The sequence below is a fragment of the Capricornis sumatraensis genome, chromosome 13 (genome assembly GCF_032405125.1).
Source record: "Capricornis sumatraensis isolate serow.1 chromosome 13, serow.2, whole genome shotgun sequence".
NCBI classification, from domain to species: domain Eukaryota; kingdom Metazoa; phylum Chordata; class Mammalia; order Artiodactyla; family Bovidae; genus Capricornis; species Capricornis sumatraensis.
The window spans coordinates 6,541,363-6,562,335 of record NC_091081.1 but is presented as its reverse complement, the minus strand read 5'-3'; the positions used below and the strand labels follow the sequence as shown (position 1 = coordinate 6,562,335).

The 20,973-nt window shown below is 38.1% G+C and overlaps 1 protein-coding gene across 1 annotated transcript in view; it reads left to right on the top strand.

Annotated features, from left to right (window-relative positions):
• Nucleotides 1-304: 304 nt before the first annotated feature.
• PHIP (pleckstrin homology domain interacting protein) overlaps nt 305-20,973 on the top strand; it is a 120,272-nt gene continuing 99,603 nt past the window's right edge. The window contains exons 1-6 of the mRNA XM_068985019.1: nt 305-443; nt 579-637; nt 772-801; nt 996-1,055; nt 14,667-14,817; nt 14,916-15,014. Of these exons, the coding sequence (XP_068841120.1) occupies nt 404-443; nt 579-637; nt 772-801; nt 996-1,055; nt 14,667-14,817; nt 14,916-15,014 (439 nt within the window). The 5' untranslated portion in view covers nt 305-403. The remainder of the gene's footprint in view (nt 444-578; nt 638-771; nt 802-995; nt 1,056-14,666; nt 14,818-14,915; nt 15,015-20,973) is intronic.

Genomic DNA, 20,973 nt, shown 5'->3' with positions numbered 1-20,973 from the left:
AGCCGCGGGCTGGGGTCTCGCCGCGCCGGGTTGCGGGGGGCGCCGGGGCCGCGGGCAGGCGGGGGGCGGGGGGTCGGAGGCACTCCTTTTTTTCCCCCTCTGTGCCGGGGGGTGGTGGGGGCGCGGGCTGCGGGCCGGCCGAGCCCGGGGCCGCCAAGGGCTGCGGACTCCTTTCTGCGGCGGAGGGATCCGCGGCGGAGGAGGCGGGCGGCTGGAGCCGCTTGCCTGAGAGTTGTTGTTTCCTCCTCCTCCTCCTCCGCCTCCGCCGCCGTCGCTTGAATGGTGGAGCCGAGGTTCGGGCTCGTGAACACACACTGACAGCTATAGGGCAGGCGGCGGCCCCGTCCCCGCTTCCCCTCGGCGGCGGGGCGTCCCGCCGGCGGCCCCGAAGTGACCCATAAACATGTCTCGTGAGAGGAAAGGCCTCTCGGAGCTGCGATCGGGTAAGTCGGGGGGCTCGCCGGGGCCGCCGGCGGCGGGGGGCGATCCCGCCCGCGGCCCCCCGCCCCCCGCCGCCGCCGCCCGGCCCGCTCAGCCTGTGTGTGTCTCCCCCCCGTGTCCCTCTCTCTCCCGCGCAGAGCTCTACTTCCTCATCGCCCGGTTCCTGGAAGATGGACCCTGTCAGCAGGCGGCTCAGGTAGACGGCGGCGCGCGGCGCGGGCCGGGCCGGCGCTCGGCGCTCGCGGCGTGGGGGAGGGCGGCGGCGGCGGGAGCGGCGGGGCCGCGGCCCGGGGCGCGGGGGGCTCAGCTCTCCCCGCTTTGTTGTTGCAGGTGCTGATCCGCGAGGTGGCCGAGAAGGAGGTAAGGGCGGCGGCGGCGTGGCGCCGCGCGACCGCCCTTGGGCCGCCGCCGCCGGGGCGCCCGGGGCGCGCGGGGCTCGGGGGTGGGGGGGCTCCCCGGCGGGGGCGCGGGGCGGGCGGGGGAGGGGCGCGGGCGGGCCGGGGCGCGGGGGGCCGGGCTCACGGGGCGTCCTTTCCCCCCCCCGCACCCCACAGCTGCTGCCCCGGCGCACCGACTGGACCGGCAAGGAGCATCCCAGGACCTACCAGAATCTGGTGAGACATTCACGTCGCGGAGCAAAGAAACTTTTCCCCGAGTCGAATAAAAATTGAATTTCCCGCAATTTTTTTTTTTTTTAACCGAGACAAAAACTTGGCCCCAGAACCCGAAAGCTCCCGAGGCCCCCGGGGAGGGTTGAGGAGGGGCGGCGCGGGGGGCTTGCAGGGGGCTAGTGGGGCGGGGGGGGACGCACACCCCGGGGCCGCAGGGGCTGCCGATGATTTATTTGCGATATTTTGTTAACGTGCTAGAAATAAAGATACGTCATGAGTGTTGTGCAGTGCAAGGCCGGAGGAGGAGGGGCCGGCGCGCGCGTCCGTGCGGCCGCGGGGGCGCGCGCGAGGCGGCGGCGGCGGCGGCGGCGGCGGCGGGAGCGGGAGCGGCGCGAGGGAGGCGGGCGCGCTCGCTCTGCACGCGCGCTCGGCATTGCTTTCTCCTGCCGCACACAATAGCTGGTGACTAACTGCTCCGAAGTGGCATTAGCATTTCATAAGCGGGCTATTCAGCCGCGGCGGAACCGCAGCAAGACGTGTGTGCCTCTTTTTCTCTTTTAAATCTCTCGTTTTTTTGGAGGGGGACTCTCTCTCACCTTCAGACTTAGGTTTTTTTTTTTTTTTTTGATCGGAAGGGTTCGGATGTGTGATGATCGTCGGCCATCTGCACCTCTTGCATCTATCTGCCCAAGATTTTTTTTTTCCACGGAAGTGAAAAGCCTGTAAACCCTAAAGCGAGGCGTTGAACCAGGCTTTTTTTCTCCTTTTGCTAATTCTCGCGTTAGGCCCCTCGTTCAATTAAAAGCTAGTGTTGGAGGCCACTGAAGAGCTGATTTTTTTAAAAATTTTATCTGTATACTTACTGTGGAGTGGAGATAGGCAAGTAAAACTTTACCAGTTTCTAGCGGGACGTTTTGTTTTTTAGGTTCAAAAATAGCTCTGTCTTAATTTTGTGGGTTTTCGAAGTGAGTGTTTTTGTCATTTCTAAAAAAAATTGAAAGTGAAGCTATCACTTTTAAGTATTGTGAAGGGCCTAGTAGGATATTTGTATTGGCGAGTTTTGTATTGCGTGCTAATTTGTCCTCTTGAACTCGTGGAGGTGGTCTGTCTCTGTGTGATGGGCAGTTCAGGCAGTCACGGGGGCAGAGCAAAGAGCAAGCCTTTGAAATCTGGGCAGTACCTTGGTTTTTCTGAGATGTTTGCAGCTGATGTTTTGAGACAGTTACAAGGTTACCTCAAGAGGGCTTCTGAAAGGATCAGGAAGTTGCAAGTAGCTTTGAATGTCTTCCGCGAGATTGAAGAAGGCATGACAAGATTTTTGATGGCTCTTTCATTTGCATATAGACGAACATCTAACTTTCGTATGTAAATATGTTAGGATTTAATATAGGTTGTTGGTAAATGTTCCCACATATTGAAATAAAGGTACTGAGGTTTAGTTAATTTAATAAAGACTTAATAGCGCATTCATTTCCATACAACAGTTTTCAAGTATGTAGTGATTTCTTCTAGTGTTACTCAATACTAGGCTAAAATGAAAGGAATTTGAAGCAAACTTCAAGGTTCAGTAACAGCAATATTTAATTTTTAGGTTTGTAAATACTTGACAAAATCTTACGTGGGTCTCCATGTTTTACTTATTACTGAAAGAATGATTAAGATTGTAATACTCCATTTTTAAGAATTGGAAAGACAAAACTCATCTTGGCCTATTTTAATCAAACTCACCGTTGCATTTCATAAAACCCCACAAATCCCAAGTCACTGAAGGTGGCCGTGTTTTTTTTAACGTGGAGATTATTGGTTAATGTTATGTTTATATTTTCTAAATGAAGCGCCCAATGGTATCTGGCCAGATTGTGAGACTGTCTAATCCTTGTAGGAATATCATTTGATTTTCCAATAAAAACAAGGTTACCAATGTTTTCCAACTTTTTTTGAGCGAATTTCTCATCTCTCAAATATTTATGAGTTTATATTCCTTGTCTCTTCATCAGATTTGGGATACCATAAGTTCTGTCTTTTTTATCTTATCAAAATCCACCTATTTTGGATGGAAGTGGTGTTTCTTGATTAGTGTTTCCAAATGTTTATACCAGAGCAGTCATGTTGGCTTGCTCATGAGATAGTTAAGGATTCCCATTAGATTTCAGAGTTCTCTGGCACAGTTTTTCCTTGCATTTGTTCAGTCGAGGCACCATTTGAGGTGCTTTCCTACCCGTCAAACTGTGTATCTAGGTGTGTGGTATTTAGTTTAATTTTGTTTGACTTTTGACTGAGAACCCTAGGTATTTGAGCACGTTTTTTTGAAATTCTGTGGTGAGCTAGATGAGCACTTGCAAAGTCTCTTGTACAGCATTCTCTATTGTCTTAATTTATTCTTAAGACTGAAAGTTTTATTTCCTATCAAATTGAATTTATTTAACATTGGTTTGAAGATTGTTCTGGTGTTTGAAGCCAAAATAACTACTATCGTATGTGGTTTCAGTAGCATTTGCCTCTACTTGGGAATTCATTGCTTGTGTTAACTGATAAATTGGGTAATATTTTAAATGTAAGAATTTGTATGTCAAATTGAGATTTCTGGAGAACCTCAAATTACAGCTATTTAGGATGAGGTACAGTATTTGTACTTGGGAGCTTAAAAGACATAGATCAGCATCTAAAGTCAGGTTACAGATAAAATTCACATTAGTTGAGTTTTGACCAAGCAGAAAGTGGAGTTTTAAGAGCAGTTTAAAAGTTTCAAGGGTAATACTTTTATTTCCAGTGTCATTGATAAAGGTATTGTAAAAGAAGATTGTGATTATTATCCTCTGCTCAAGAAAAAACATTTTTAACAGTGGATGGAATTTGATAGGAAGTAAAAGCATTTTTATTTTATGTTTAGCCCAGTAGTATATATTCAATCAGATTTTCTTTTTTTTTTTTTTAAAGGATGAGGTTGCTTTTAAATCAAACGGGCATTTTTTAAAACTTTAACTGGAATTCTTATTTTTCGAATGGAGTCACGCAGGAGGCAAACTTTACAGAATAAGAAAACAACTAATTTTTGCGCTAAGAGCCATCTTTGTCATTTATTTTTCAGTTTGGACAGTGAAATTGGTTTATTAAATTTCACTCTCTAGTCACCTTAAGTAGTGATGACATATTTAAGTTGCATACTTATGAGATCTTAAGGCAGAATTTTTAAGTGTTCTTGCCAGGTTTGGGACTCTGATTACATTTCTTGCGTGTAAGGTATTTTCCAAACTGTTACTGTTTTGCTAATCTGTTAGATATAGTTATTACAATTTTTTTGTAGTGGTATTTGCTTTTAAAAAATGATTCCACTCTATTAGAAATCTAAATCTTTGTGTTCAAAGGAAAGCATTGCAAATAGGGAGATTGTGTATTGTGATGTTAGCCCTGCCAGCAGTTAGTGTGCAGGTTAACCTCTGGCAAGTCAAAAATTTCTCTGGGCCCCTGTTTTCTCATTCTTATAAATGGATTGAAATCTGATTTTTAACTAGAAGTAGCAATGCATTGTTTCGAAGATCTCAACTTTTTAGAATTTGGAGTTATTTTGTAAAACAGAAAAGTAGACCTGGACAAATCACTCATATCAGGGAATCGTATAGACACTTTCTGTAGCACCAGTCTGACGTTGTTGTATCATTTTCCCTTGAAAAGATCAAGTTTTTGAGACACGACCACTTTGCAGACTACTTTTTTAAATAATTAGTATGATTTCACCATGGTTTAAGTACTAGTTCACAAATCATTGGTGGTTTTAAATTCAGAGATCAATAGAAGTCTTGAATAGGATTTACTTAAGTACTTACTTAGAGTATGCTGATTAATTTGAAAGTATAGGTGTAAAACCTAGAGACCAGTTTTAAGTTGAAAAAAATAGATAACATGTTAAAAATGATTTTGAATTAAGGATTCATATTATTCATTTTTCATATCCATATTACCTGGAATGGGAATCCCTAATTCAAAATCATTTTTAAAATGTTATATAGTACTGTCAAAATTTAACCAGTTTCAGTTTTGGAGGGTGGTGGCATATAATGAAGTAAATGTCTTGTAGACTTACTTTTCTGGTTTTAGTAGAGTATTAGTGAAATTGTAAGTTTTGCTTGGTAGTCTCGTAACATGGTTTTAAAGCCTCAATCATAATGAAGAAATGATGTTAGATGTGAAGGGAACAGTACATTTCCTTGAAGGACTGAAGTAAACCTTCATCTTTTCTTATGCATGCAGTTATTCTGTTGATATTTATGCCATTATTTTAAAGAGTTGGAGGCATTTACAAAAATTTTAAAATAAGTACTTGTTAAATTCTTAGCACGCTTGAATAATTGTAAAGTGGCATGAATATAAAGGAGGAGTTGGATTATCCTGTTCCCAGCTGCATAGTGGTGTTTATGATTGCTCTGAGGCAGAAAAACACTGTTGGAGTCTGTTTCCCAGTCTGTACAAGGGGTTAATAACAGCTCCTACTTTGTAAGATTATTACGTGAGTGATAACTGACTGGTACAAATCAAGTATTATGTGAGGGTTTGTGTTTGCTATGATCAGAACTTCAGTAGTAGAAGTTGTCCCAACTATAGCTTTATAATGTGCAGAATTTTAAGAAAAAGCATTATTTCAGAAACAATATGCATAACTTTCTGAATGTAGTATTTACCATGTAAGATTGGCTGCTTAAAACTTTGAAAGACACTATTAGCATTACTTTGTAGTTACTTTGTAGATTCAAGGATGAAATAATTAAACCTAAGATATAAAGAAAGAAGTATAGTAAAAGTAAAAAGTAAATCATTTTTAAAGCATTGTGGATAGATTTCTAGAAAAATTTTATTTTTCTATATAGTAAGTCTAACTGTGAACTATATTTGTGGAACAGTTAACATTAAGAAATGTTTGGGTGGTTGAACTATGCAGAATTGATTGGAGGATATATGAAGCTCTTTCTTTTGGTAATGATCAGATGGCACTTAGAAATATGTGAAGGGAGCTTGGCTGTTGCAGCTGGTTCCTTCTGTACAGAGATTTTCATAATTTAAAATCACAACAGTTTCGTATTTTGGAAATTTTCAGGAGGAGTTGTTTTGTAATCTGGTTTAAAGATTCTGTTTTAAGCCGAGTTTTAAAAAGAGTTTGTTGAATTTATTCTTGAGTATTAGGTTAAATAAATCCTATGAATGTCAGTTTTTTAGTCTAAAGAGTTTCTTTGTCAGACCACAAGTTTCTGTTTCTTTTATCTAGAAACTTTTCTCACCTGCAGTCATTCTTTCCTAAATTTTGTGGTTATCTATCTTGTCACTACAGAATTAATAGCAAATAAAATTGTATTCTGCTCAGTTTATTTTGGGTAAGTGATACCAGGTAGGTGAATTTCATTGTGACTAGTAGTTTTCACATGCAAATTTTAGAATTCATAGAAAAATATCCCTAATACTAAGCAAAGTGGCCATTAGTTAAGACAGCTAAGCATAAACGTTTAGAATAATTTCCTATTTTTAATGTACTTTTCATTCACTTTAGGAAAGTCAAACATTAAAAATGAGTGTATTAGAGAAAAAGGATATTTAAGTTGCTTTTGTAATTATATCTAAAAGTGATAAAGGCTGTTATATAGTAGGAACCAAATTGAAAATTCAGTAAGTTTTAAATGTGTAAAGTTTCTGTTTTGTTTGTGAGAAGCTATGTTGTTGACATGTGAGTGATTTGTGAAAATAAATTACTTTGGAATTAATATGTTATTAAACATTGAATATAGAGGACTGTAAGTATTTTCTAACAGGCTATGGAAAATAATTTTTTTTCATTATGGCATTTGGGAATTCAGGGTATTAAAAATAAAAAATTTGTGACATTGAGAGATGAAATACAAAATTGTGAGACCCTTTGGTCACTACAGAGAATGCAGTCATCAGATGTGAAGCTACCTTTAGTTACTTGTCTTACACACACATACGTGCATACACAAAAGCAGGTTTATTTGAGCTCAGGGGTCACATAGGGATGGTTGGATGAGAAGTTTTTTGTATTGAGAAAGTTGGGATTGCAACATGGTTTCTGATGAAGCTTCTGCCTTAGTTAAAACTAATTTAAATACTAAGAGGAGTCAAGATTTGTAGTGTAAGGCGTAAGCTGTAAGTTGTTCATTGCAACGTGGATGATGGCAGCCTGCTGCAAAGGAAGCACATAAAGAATCCATGTGTTCTGGCCTCCAGATGGCCGCGGTCACGGTGGCATGACCCAGTTGGTCTCCATCCGGATAGAGAACAGACACATAGCCTGTCTTGGCAGAGCTTATAATATAAAACCCCCAAATACTCACCTTTACTTGTGTCACTGGGTTCTGGTTTAGTTTTGGGGTGTGGAAGTACTAAGTTCCAGGCAACTTGGAGAAACACGCATTTCCTGAAACAGCTTTACACTGCCATTATATGTGTGATGCTAGTTATTTTGAGTGTAGTGTTTAAAACTGAAACATTACTAAAAATGAAACTGATTTTTCTCTGAAGATTATTTACATGGGTACCTTAAGAATACGTGGTTTAAGGATTCTCAGTCTTTAAGTTAGTGGATAGTAACTTTTTTTAGCAGAATCATAGATTTGAGTTTTAAATTATGCTTCACTAAGTAACTGTTTTAAAGATGTCTTATTTCACAGATTTGTTTAGCAAATGACTTGATTTAAAAATAAAACTTCAAAATGTTATTTTAAAAAGTTAAACTTTGTCATTTTGTTGTGTTTTAAATTATTTTTATAGAGCATCCTTTGTGGTTTGTGGAAACCTTAAATCTGGATAGAGTTTTTTTTTTTTAAACAGATATAGTCAGATTGTACAATAATGAATAAAATTTGGAGAATCAGTGTTGCATTTTATTTAAATGACAAATATGTATTGCTAATACTAACTGAATTATCTAAATGAATTCTTAGGTGATTGATTAAACTGTGAATGTAAGACACAGTCTTTCAAACATGTTTATTCATAGTAATTTCAGAGTAAATAGACCCCCACGATTAATTTTGACATGTAAGATTATGTATTAATTTTACTATACCCTGAGTACAAGTAAATCATAGGCTTGTGAGAGTCCTTCTGAGACTAGTTACCGAGCTTAGAGCATTTAACTTGAAAAGTGGTTATATAGGTTCTATTAAGTTTGTAATCCTAAAGTTGGTAAATCCTTTTGGCAATGAGGGAGAAACTCAAGTTTTGAAAAGGAAACTATAACATAATAGAAATAACACTAAACTTGAAATCGGGAGACCTGGGTTTGAATACTGTTTCTCCCACTTTCTACTGTTTCTCCTACTCATTCTGTGAAATGAGGACAATACTTAACCTTATTTGCTTGTGAAGATAAATGGTGAGAATATGACTGTTCTATATTTCTGTTCTTGGGCTTCCCTGGTGGCTTAGTGGTAAAGAACCTGCCTGCGAATGCAGGAGATGCAGGTTTGGGTCCTGGTGGGGAATGTCCCCTGAAGAAGGAAATGGCAATCCATTCCAGTATTCTTGCCTGTGAAATCCCATGGACAGAGGAGCCTGGTGGCCTACAGTCCATGAGGTCATAAAAGATTCCAACACAATTTAGCAGCTAACCAAGAATTATTTTCCTGTGTGGAAAAGCTAAAAGCTCACAAAACATAAACTTGTTTTAAAGAGTATAAATATAATTTAACCTATGCTTTGTAATAATGATATAACATTTATAAATTAAAAGTTTGGAAGTTTTGAGATTTTTAGGGACTGGGTTTTAGTAATAGACCTCAGTAAACAGTGAATAAAATTTTTTAATTTCTGTTTTTGTTTATGTGCTCGAATAGGACTAAAAATAAGAACTATATTATGTTGAGCTGACCTTTTTATCACTCAGAACTATAGTAGAAAGCATAAGCAACTAGCCTTTCAAGTCTGAAAAAATTGTGAGAAAAAAATTAGTGAGAAAATCTGAAAAACTGTTTTCGAACCAGTCAGGTGTTCAATACATTGGGATAAAGTAAAGAGCCTGGTCAAATCAGATCATATTGGTGCCAAAGATTAGGTGGATCTTATTTTCATTAGGACTGCTTAATTACATCCTGAGGAAGGGCTAACATTTCTAGGTCTCACAGGTATATCAAGTAGTTGGAATGAATATATTGACCTAACCTCATTTTTAAAAGGTCATTAAAAAGATTCAAGTTTTTTTCCTCTGTTTGGGTTTAGAAGGATTTTCCTCAACATGAAAGTGTGTAATGTGGAGTGTTTTAACAGCTAACTCTAGCATCAGATATGGTGACCAACGCTCAGGTGGTGGCTGTTGCAATCCCAGTCCTAGGAATTAGGACCCCTGGTAGATGTTTTCCTCCCACTCAGCAAATTTAAACTGAGGCTCTGGATTTCAGAGTTCTTAATTCGAACTACCGACCTTTTCTTTACAAACTGAGAAAAGAAATTTTTAATGACGGTATGGCTGGTGGCTTCCAGGTACTTTACATTCTCTTCCCACCAATAACACCATTTATAATACTTCTCACTGATAATGGCAGAATTTTCTTGGCTGAAAAGGGTGGTCATATATAAAGCAGCATATCAAGCAGAAGCAGATTGGCTTAGCCAAAAATACAGGAAAATAAACACTCAAAGAGCTCAGTTTCTTCCTTGTACCTTTCTTTCTACAAGTCACAATTTCAGAAGGTTTTGTTGTAATTGATAATCCTAGAAAACATATGTGCTGTCTGAGAAACGAGTGACCCAAGTTTATGATTTGGGCCACGGTGGGGAAGGCAAGAGCAGACTTGCCTTTGTGTCACAGAATTCTGTTGTCCTTCTGTGGCGGGATGCCAGGGATTGTTCTTTAAATTAGGAATGGGTAAATTTGGGCTGTTGCAGGTCAGTTGTGCAGAAGACCTGTTTTTGCAAGGCCCCTGAGCTGGAGTTATTAAATTTTTAAAGAGTTGTGTGTGTATGTGTGTGTATATATATATATATATATATATATGTATATGTATATATATGAGATAGTAGCCTTCAAAGCCTAAAATACTTGCTGTCTGACCCTTCACAGGAAATGTTTGCTCACCTCTGCTCTAGATAATGCAACATGTTTACAGAAAGGGTGCATTTATTTAATGCATGTTTTAACTATTAATTATGACCAAAGATTGTTGATTTTTCTAATTGGGATTGGAGGTGGCGGGGTGGAGATATGAGAAATTTGAAAAAGCTCTTTCTTGTCCCCTGAATTTCAGTGGATGGCAACAGGGTTTACATCCATATAGCGGGCTCATACATTTTCGTGGGGAAGTTAGGAGAAACATTAAACCCATGACATTGTCAAAGGTACAGTCATGAACTGGTACGTGAGTTAAGAACAAGTCACCAGGAATGTTCAATCAAGATGATATACCTAGACTGAATAAAGTGAAGGAAAGCAAAGTTACGTTAAAGGGAAGGTCTGAAGCAAATAGAGTTGTCTGGGCAAGGGGAGGTGGAGAAATGCAGAGAGCACACCGCATGGGAAAAGCCTGGCAGGAGACAGTGCGGGTAAAGAACCGGAAAGAAAGCCAGTGTGTCTAAATGTGGAAAGTGGGGGCTGGAGAGTGTAGGACTAGGAGTGTGCCAGAGAAGGCAGACGGACAGTAATGGACTCCACACGCAATGCAGGGTGAGCAGACCACGGGAAGGAATTGGATCTCCAAAGAGCACGACAAGCCTCTGAAGTGCTTTAGGTAGAGGTGACCACCAGACCTGTGTTTTGGAAAGAGCATTCTAATTGCGATATGGAGAATAGATTTGAATGAGGTGAAAAGGGTCCGTAGGGTCCCAAAGAGTCGCACAACTGAAGGCACAAGTGGATGTGGGAAAAATGGATGATTTGAAATTGGATTGTTACGGAGATAGAGACAGGTATGTGGGTTTGAGGCTAGGAAAGAAACATTCATTTGGATGTGGTGGGATATTTGGAATGAGGTGAGAGAGGGAAATGTGCAGTGTGAAAATGTGACTTCTTGATTTTAGATTGGAGAGATGGTGATAATGTTGCCAGTCACCAAGGTAGGGAACTTGAAGGGGGCTGTTGGCATGAGCATCATGAGTGTAGTTTTGGATGTGTTGAGTTGAGGAGGCCTTGGGACTCCAAGAAGACTCTTAAGAAAGTTCAGTGAGCAAGGCTAGGCTGTAGATGCAAATTTGGGAAGCTTTGGCATAAAGACTGTCCATAGAGTATAGAGAAAGGGTATGAGAGTGTCTGGAACTGAGCTGTGGGATATCAGACCTTAAGGAACTTCTCCATTTTATGGCCAGCAAAGTCAGTTTTTTTCCCGTGTGTATTTTCATGTATTCGTTTATCTTGATAGTTAAACACTTACCTGTAAGTACTGTTTTAGGTTCTGGGCAGACAAGTGAACAAGGTATAATCCTGTCTGTTCTTAGGTAGGACATGGACCAAGTAAATTGGCAGTTTTAGTATAGTGTAGAGTCTTATGAACCTCTGAACAGGGCAAGCTAGTGGTAGAGACTATGTATGTGTTTTTTTGGGGGAAGAGGATCATAGCTGTCATTAGATTCCTACATTTTAAGAACAATTAATACGGTGTGATAAGTACTACAGAGTTCTGAGGAGTAGGGTAAAGGACTGTTTGGGAAGGAGTTTAATTAGTGTGCTGTGGAAACACACAGAATGTCCGCAAAAGAAGGGGCAGAGGCAGGTCATGAAAGGCAGTGAAGCACAGACTGAGATGGAGGAGAATTCAGGTGTGGAGGTGCATGGGTAAAGGTTTCTATCATAGGGGTCAGCTTGCATAAGATCTCGAAGCCAGAACGCATGGAGGAGTTGAAGAATTCAAAGGATCTCTCCTAACTTAAAAATGAAACTTGGCTTTGAAAAATTGAAATTATTTCATCAATTGAAAAATTGAAATAATCAAGGAGCGATGTCATTGGTAAAAGTGGATTCATAATATTTTATTAAAAAGATACAGTTCTTCAATCAAGATTTTCAAGTTTACTACTTGAAATGCATTTTGTAAGAAGACCCTAAAACAGGATCATCACAAAACTAAAGTTAACAAGTAATGAACTTCCTTGTCAAACTAAAAATTGTAAAAAGAATTTTGATCAATTTTAAAAAGTCACATTAGGATAATTATCATGCACAAGTTTTAAACTAGAAGGGACCCTATAAATGTAGACTTTTACTTTCAATTTTTAAGTAAATTATTTTAGGAAGGATTAGAGTATGAATACCATTTAAAATTTTTGTATTTTGGTGTACTCTTCTGAATGCTTTTTCTGTTTAAATCATACTAGTGCTTGAAAAAGTATGTTTTGAGTCAAGGTGATATTAGGGGAAAAAAGGATTCTGTAACTAGGGTTTGTGTAATTGTGCATTAAACAAAATTAAATAGATTTATCAAGATTTTTCAGAGGCTTTAACATCATTGTGCTTTTGTGAATCTTGAAAGCTGAGAGGTAGTATGTATTATTTGATTGAGAACTTCTTTTCCAGAAGTATTCATTCTACCAGTAATGATTAGCCAGACTGTATTAAATTGTCTAATCAAAGTGAGACAATATGGCTCCGTATTGTCTCTATGACAGTATATTAAGATAAAAAGTAAGATAGGTTCCCCTTAATTGGCTTCAACCTAGAGAATGAATATCAGCTAATTAAAAAAAATAACATCTACGTTCTTTTGCAGTTAGAGTATAACAGATACTGCAAGATAGATTGAGATCACTTAATCCCTCACTTCCTCAAAATCTATAAGAATTCATACTAAAATTGCCATTAATAAGTGGACCTTTTAAAAAATGTGGTCCTGTCTTTTTAGGCTCTTTGACATTTTCTCAGACTTTACTTTTTATTCCTTTTTTTTTTTTAACTGAGGTGAAGTTGACATATAGCATTATTTTAGTTTCAGGTGCACAACATAATGATTCAAAATTTGTACATATTGTGAAAGATCAAAATAAGTCTAGTTAACATCTGTCACTGTACATACTTAAAGCATTTTTTTTTCTTGTCATGAGAAAGTTTAAGATCTGTTAAAGCTTTCAGTTGTACGATACAGTATTATTAACTATAGTCACCATGCTCTTCATCATACCCTTAATGGCTTGTACATTTTATAACTGGAAATCTTATACCTTTTGACTCTTCCTACTTGGGTACGAAATGGGTAAAGAGTCAAAGGGTGCAAGCTTCCAGTTACTATTTTTTTTTTAGTCTAAATGAACTTGAGTGGCAGTTCTTAAAGTTTACTTCAGCACCTCTTTACATTAAGGAAAATTATGGCAGTTCCTTTGTGTGTATTATCTATTCATATTTACCACTTAAAAATTAAAACAAGTTTTAAAATATTTTTATTCATTTAAATATAATAAACTTGTTTCATGTTAATATAAGTAAAAAAATTTTTATAACATGATTATTTCCCAAAACAAATATATGAGGTGAGTGGTATTGGTTTATCCTTTTGGGGATATTTAATCTCTTGCTTAATAGAGGGCAGATTTCTTATATCCCCTTTGGCAGGCAGTCTGTTGGAACGTTGCTGGAAGACTTACAATAAACTCATGAGAAAATGAGAGTGAAAAAGCAGATAGCGTCTTCATATTATTCATTTTTAAAAAAATTTTTTGGCTGTGCTATGCAGCATGCAGGATCTTAGTTCCCCCTCCAGGGATTGAACCTGTGTCCCCTGCAGTGGAAGCATGAAGATTCACAATTTTTACTTGAGAAATCCCTAGGAGTTCCCAGAACACACTTTGAAAACAGCTAAACTAGAATATTTAGGTACTGCAGTGAGAATTTTTTTGTAACTTGATAATGTAAAGTGAAAACATAGTGTACCTTTCCCCCTAATTTAATTATCTTTATATTATTATGCAAATATTGTCTATTTAATAGAAGACTTTTCAGGATGGATAATAAAAATAAAACATTTTATATCTTGGTTTTGAATGCTAATCTAAATTAAGCAATATTTTGAATTTGTTCCAAAAACAGCCCAAACTTTGTAGTTGGTAGATTTATTTTATAGTCAGACTTGTTTCATTGAACGGTTGGAATTTGGCCTTTATCTCTGTGAAGTTTTTGGTAAATTATAAATTTCAGCATAGAAATTATATAGATGTCTTTAGATTTTGTAATGAGAACATAAACTGTCTAGTTTCTTTAATCTTGAACTATTCTCGAGATTTTTAAAAATATCATTGGTGATAAAAAGTGTTTATAGTTAGATGATTTTTTTGTTTATTTTGAAAATTAAAATATTAGACTGGAACATACCATTTAGGTTATATGTTTTTTCATCATTCAGTATTTGCATTGACTAGCATCTGTTAGTTTATAGCTTGCTGTATTTAGGTTCCATCAATTCTTTTAGCACTTTTCCTCCTCAGTGGATTAAATCATGGTTGGGTAGTTGTTTTGTACTGTGAATTAAGGGATTTCACAGAATGAATGTGAATTTTTCCCTCCAAGTAAAATGAAATGTTGACTAGCAAGAGCAAATTACTATGTTTCTTAAAGTACATTTTATTTACTGTAGATAATTGTATCCTGTATCCCCACTTCATTTAGCAAACATCTTCTCTGTGTCTTTCACATAATAGGTGAAGTATTACAGACATTTAGCACCCGATCACTTGCTGCAGATCTGTCATCGACTGGGACCTCTTCTTGAGCAAGAGATTCCACAAAGTGTTCCTGGAGTACAAACTTTGTTAGGAGCTGGAAGACAGTCCTTGCTACGCACAAACAAAAGTATGAAAAATTTCTAACAGCATGTAGACGGTCTTTTTCTCGCTTTTTGTCTTTGTGTCCTATCTTCATATCCAATAAAAAATGTGTGTGTTTAATAGGCTGCAAGCATGTTGTGTGGAAAGGATCTGCTCTGGCTGCATTGCATTGTGGAAGGCCACCAGAGTCACCAGTTAACTACGGTAGCCCACCCAGCATTGGTGAGTTATTTGAGTTCATTACCAAGTTGATAGCCTCTTAGTAAAGAGCTTTTGAAAATAAAAATGTTTGTTACTTGCTGTGAAGTCAGAGAATTTTCATTTTTTGTGTATTAGCCTTCAAAGAGGAAAAAGCCCTCAGATTTTTTTCTTATGTTAGTGATCTATAGTGGAAAAGTCATAATAATGTGTAATTATGGATTGTAAATATTGTATCTATCTAATGAGCTCATTGGTATTTTTATAGATATTGTTTTTTTAAAGATGTATGTCATTTGGTTGATTCAGTAGGCAACTGTATCATAATACAGATTAGTTGTAATAGTTTGGTTATTTTTATGAATAATCTTGTATTTTTTTGCCTTTAAAATTTCAAGAAGGAAAACTGATGCAGATAGGTCTTCTTGAAATGGCCTCTAAATTCATCCTTTTTAACTCTGCTACTACAAGGTGCTTGTCTTACCTGAATTACTATAGCCTCCTTCACGCTAGTCTTGCTTCCAGTATCTTCTCCCTCTCTCCCTTTCAGGTTATACTGTATGTAGCCCTGTAATATTGCTCTTATTTAATTCTGCCTCTGCTCTGTTTCTCTTCTGCTCAAGGTAGTATGAGAGGTAGCTTATGCTGTTTTAATGGAGTTGCCGTTCCTCTACCACCAAGTCTTACTTCTGACTTTCAGAGACCTTCGTATTTTAATCATAGTCTCTTCTGTCCCTACCCTTCTGCTTAGTCAGAAGTGTCTTCTCCCTCTTTCTTCCACCTGTCCAGATTATAGATACTTCTCTTCCTTTTCTGGGTAATTACAGTCAGTATTACCGTATTATAATTTGTTAATATTATGGTTTTGTATAACTTGTTTAATGTTTATGTAAAATATCCTTGTCTATTGTTTTACTTACAGAAGTACTTTTAAGGTTTTGTGTTTTATCTGGGGCATTTTGTACTTCATAGACAATTTTGATGTATTAAGGTATAAATCTAACTGTTGGTACTGGAAAGATGATCTCTTTTGCTTTGGTTGCTTTTAAGATTTTTCTCATTGGTTTCATGAAGTTTGACTGTGATATGCCTCGGTGTCATTTTTTTCTGTTTACAAGCTTGAGATTTATTAGGCTTCTTGAATCTGTAATGTCTTATTGGCATTGGAAAATTGTCAGCCATTATCTTTTAAAATATCATGTCTGCTCCATTCTCTCTCCTCTCCTGGGACTCCAGTTAAACAGATGCTAGACTTTCTCACTCTGCCTTCTCTCTTCCCCTCTCTTTTATGATTTACATCTTTTTTAGTTTTCTCTGAGCTGTTTTCCAAAGCTATCCTATGTTTGTATGGTGGGTAATCATGGGTGATCTCTTTTTTTTTTAAATATGATTGTCCTGGTTAAATAATGATTCCTATGTTGTCTTAGTATAATGAACAACTATAAAACAACAAAGGATTTGAGACACAAGAGAATATTTTCACCTAGAAAATTATACTAGGAAGTAGAACAGTTTCCTTAAAAGAAGGGGAAGGTAAATTTATTAGAAGCGTCCCCTCTAGGGAAAAGTTTATCCTTTTTTTTGAAAAAATGCAGATCCATTTAATAAGGGGAATATGTTGTTCTTTCAACGCATTGTCAGGCAACACTGTGGAAGGCAGTGAAAGTGCAAAAATGATTGATAGTAACTTTCGTCTTAACATTTGTTATGTGAGTAATTACTCTGCTCCAGGCACTAGTCTAACCATTTTCCATTTATTTTTATCTTTTAAAACCTTAAATGATCTTTCGGTAGGAAATCCTTTTACTTTATAGAGAAGGAAATTGAGGCATGAAAAGGTTTGGTGACTTGACCAGGGTTACATGTTTAGTGAGTCATGAAAGTGCAGTGACTCCCATTATGCTGTGCTTTATTCTTAATAAACTAATAGTTAACAGTTGGTTAACACTTGGCTACTCAAGAAAGTTAGTATTAGTCATATTTTGGAAAAGGATACCAGATATTTATAAAGTCAGATAAAGTATTTTAGGCCATGTCATTAATCATCAGATCAGTAAATATTGCCGACGTGGTTATAGGGGATTTAAATATGGCAAAAATAACTTGAGCTTTGTGTTACATCAAGAGAAATGCAGCTGGTATATTCAGGTAATAGAATTAATTACCAAGCAGGTAATTGTTGTACCTTTCTGAAAGAGTTTTATTTCATTTTTATGGTTTATGATACATTTTTCCATTCCGATTTCCAGGAAGTTGTTCCTCATGTTTAAAAAAAAACAAAAAATGCCTGTACTGGAACGCAAATTTTACCTGATGTTTCTGTACTCGCATATAGTTTTTGGCATCTCTAAAGAGAAGCTGGACTGATCAAAATGACTCTGCTTACTGATAGTCGTAGTTAGTGTCACGCCTCTTCAGTTCACCTTGGTGACAGTCTCGAACGTCTTGTCACTGTTACGAAAGTGTGACTGGGGTGGTAATGGGAAGAAAAATTCATTAGGTGTTTTGGCAGAATAATTTTCCTGCACAGTAATACAATATTCATTTCAGGTTATCACAGATTATGAGTCAGAAGATTTTTATTTTTAAATATGAGTGTTTGTATCTTATTTTGTTGATTCCTCTGCCATTTCTGTCTGGCTGCCTCTAAAAATTTCCTTGCTCTTTTCCTTGATCAATGTAGTATTACCAAAGACCCATGTAATAAAAAGACCTTAGCATTACAGCTTTTCTTAAAATACAAATGGAAATGTTTAGTGTAGATTCAAATATTTAAGGTTTGATACATTTGGGAAATAGGCTTTTTAAAAAAAAATTTTTGAAGTAAGAAATTGCTTACTGGAAAGTTGCACAAAGAGCTATTATAACCTGTTGCGCAGTTTTCCCTCATGTTACAGTCCTATATTATCTAGAATTCCTTAAAACTACTCTGCCAATGTTGTGTGTGTTATTATTAACTAAACCCCAGACCATATTCATATCTCACCACATTTTCCAACTTAATTACCTTTTCTTGTTTCAAGATCCAGTACAGAATACAATAATGCACTTAAGGCTTGCACAGTTTTTTAAATTAAACTTTTTACTATAACTCAGAAAATCATTTAAGATTGGGGTGATGGTAAATTGGATTTTCCTTTCTTAGATTTTTTTTTTCAGTAAGGCCTGTATATTCTGCTCCAGTCCTTTGCATCTGTTTTCCATTGCCACAGCCACGTGTGGGCCTTGTGCTCTTTGCCTGGAGCTCTGCATCATTCATTCACTTCCCAGGTAAATATTAGTGTTAGTCACTCAGTCGTGTCAGACTCTTTGAAACCCCTTGGACTGTGACCCGCCAGGCTCCTCTGTCCATGGAGTTCTCTGGGTCGGAATGCCAGAGTGGGTGGCCATTCCCTTCTCCGGGGGATCTTCCCGACCCAGAGACTGAACCCAGGCCTGCTGCATTTCAGGCAGATTCTTCACCATCTGAGCCGCCACGGAAGCCTGAGTAAGGACTGCGTCCCTGCGTCGTGTCCCACGCCGGCTTAGAGCTGGAGTGCAGGATAATGAGGAGCATGGTCTCTGCTCTCCTAGAATTACAGATTAGCCGATCTCCTGCCTCCAGCCTTATTCCTCTACCCTAGAATTTAGCTCTAAACCGGGGTTTCTTAACTTCAGCACTGTTCTCATTTTGAGCCACATAATTCCTTTTCATAACTGACTGTCCTGTGCATTGTAGGGTGTTATCAGCATCCTTGGCTGTAGCAACTCCAGTGGTAACAACGGAACTGTCTCCAGACATTCCCAGATGCCCCTGGGGTAAAATTGCCTCCATTTGAGAACCACGGCTCTGAACTTTCTAAAATGCAGATGTGATCACGTCATGCCTCCTTTTCCCCAGTGACTTTGAATGGTCTCAGCCCTGTAATGTGGCTCACACAATGGACCTTCTCCCACCTTTTCCTCACTTGTACCTTGTGCTGCAGCTTTGTACAACTATTTGGCCGTTCTTGAAATCAGCCAAAGTTGCTTCATCCCTTTCTCTCTGCAGTGTCCCTCGTTCTGTGAACATTTATCTATTCATGCTTTTAAACCTAAATGTAACCAAGCAGAATTAAGTATGTACACTTACTCTGCTAGAGCTTTTGTCACATAATCATGGCTATTTATTTACCTTTGTTTTTTCTGCTGTACTGTTAGGTTCTGGAAGTTGGAAATTACGTGTTTGTGCTCTGTATAGACCCAACTCAGCATTAGTGAATATTTAATAAACAGGCAGTAGGTAATTGATGACCTCCAATAGAACAAGAAAAGTTCAGAAATGGGTTGGGGGTGAAAAATAGAGTGGATGGTTGGAAGAAGAGAGAGACTCGGTCTCCAAGGATAGCTGTGAGGTAAATAAAAACTCCAAAACTGATTTTTAGGAAATAAAGTTTATTAGTGAACTCACACCTGTATAATTTCGAAACCAACTCTGGAGTTTATCTCAGTGCTTTCTTACCCTATTTTATTTTATTATCTGCTTATAAATCTTGACTACTTTGTACCTCCTATTATTTGATACAATTGTGAAAACTGCTTGAATTTCAGTCTCAGGGCAGAAGAACCAGTGTAGTTGGCTCCTTTCGAGCCCTTTACAACCTCCTGTAATAAATGTTTTCAAGATGCAGAAAAATCAAAAGATACCATTAATCTGTTACCACTAACTTCTGACAATTTTCTGTGGAAGAGTTGTGAATGTGTACTTGGCGTGGCAACGTTTACTTTCAGAGGCACTAACAAGTCTCTGATATTTGTCCTTTCTCACCTCCATACCCATATTATGCCTCTTTTCGAATACAGTTTATTCTGTATTTATTTACCTGTGATAAACAACCCTACTTCAATAGTAAGTGACATGGTTGAGGAAGAAAATAGGAGAGGAGATACTTAAATACATTAAGGCTGTTTTTAAAGTTAAGTTTATCTTGTGAAAAAGATTGTATTAATCTAGAAAGATTGTATTAAATTAAAGCAATTAATTGCCTTATTTGCCTTTTTCTTAGATTTAACATGTCACCAAAGTAAACTTTTTAATCTCTAGGTTTCCCAAGTTTTCATCTCTTTTTGTTTGCCAGATGCTACCATCTCTTTGTTATTTTACTTGTTGTTTCTACAGCAAAGTTCTCCAAGTGAGTGGAAATAGGAGTTTTGGAGAACCTGATTCTTCAAAATGTTTGTGTGTAAGGAAACAGCTTTGCCTTGAAAAGCAGCTTTACTCCACAGATATCCAGTTCAGGTTAAAAAGCCTGTACAGTAGTTCCTCTCTATTTTGATGGTGGCTGTGTTCTAAGCTCTCCAGTGGATATTTGAAACAGCAGATTGTATCAAACCCTACATATACTGCTTTTAAAGAAGTATCTGATAAAGTTTAATTTATAAATGAGGCACAGTAAGAGATTAACAATAACTAATACATAGAACTGTTACAACTACATACAGTTGACCATTGAACAGTCCAGGGATTAGGGGCACTGATTTCTCTGTCCCCTGCAATTATGTAGTGCTGTAGTATTTATTGAAAAAATCCTAATATAAGTGAATCCATGTTGTTCAGTGGTCAGTTATACTGTAATGAAAGTTTTGTGAATATGACCTCTTGCTTTTTCTCTCTCAAAATACCCTGTTGTACAAATTTAGCGCCTTATTTTTTTAACCTGAACTACGCACTTATCACAAAGTGTGGCTGTAGTTTTTGTGATTTGACGTGTGACAGCAAAACTAGCACACGTTCTTTTTCCTTTGTCACAGTTTCACAGATAAAATATTCATTCTTTTATTTTATTTTTTTTTTTGGCTTCACCTTGTGGTTTGTAGAATCTTAGTTCCCTGACCAGGGATTGAACTTCAGGCCCTGGTAGTGAGAGCACCAAGTCCTAATCATTGGGCCACCAGGGAATTCCCAGGGATTTTTTCTTTTCCTTTGTTTACTCAGCTGAAAACTTTCACCTTTTCACTGAAAGGA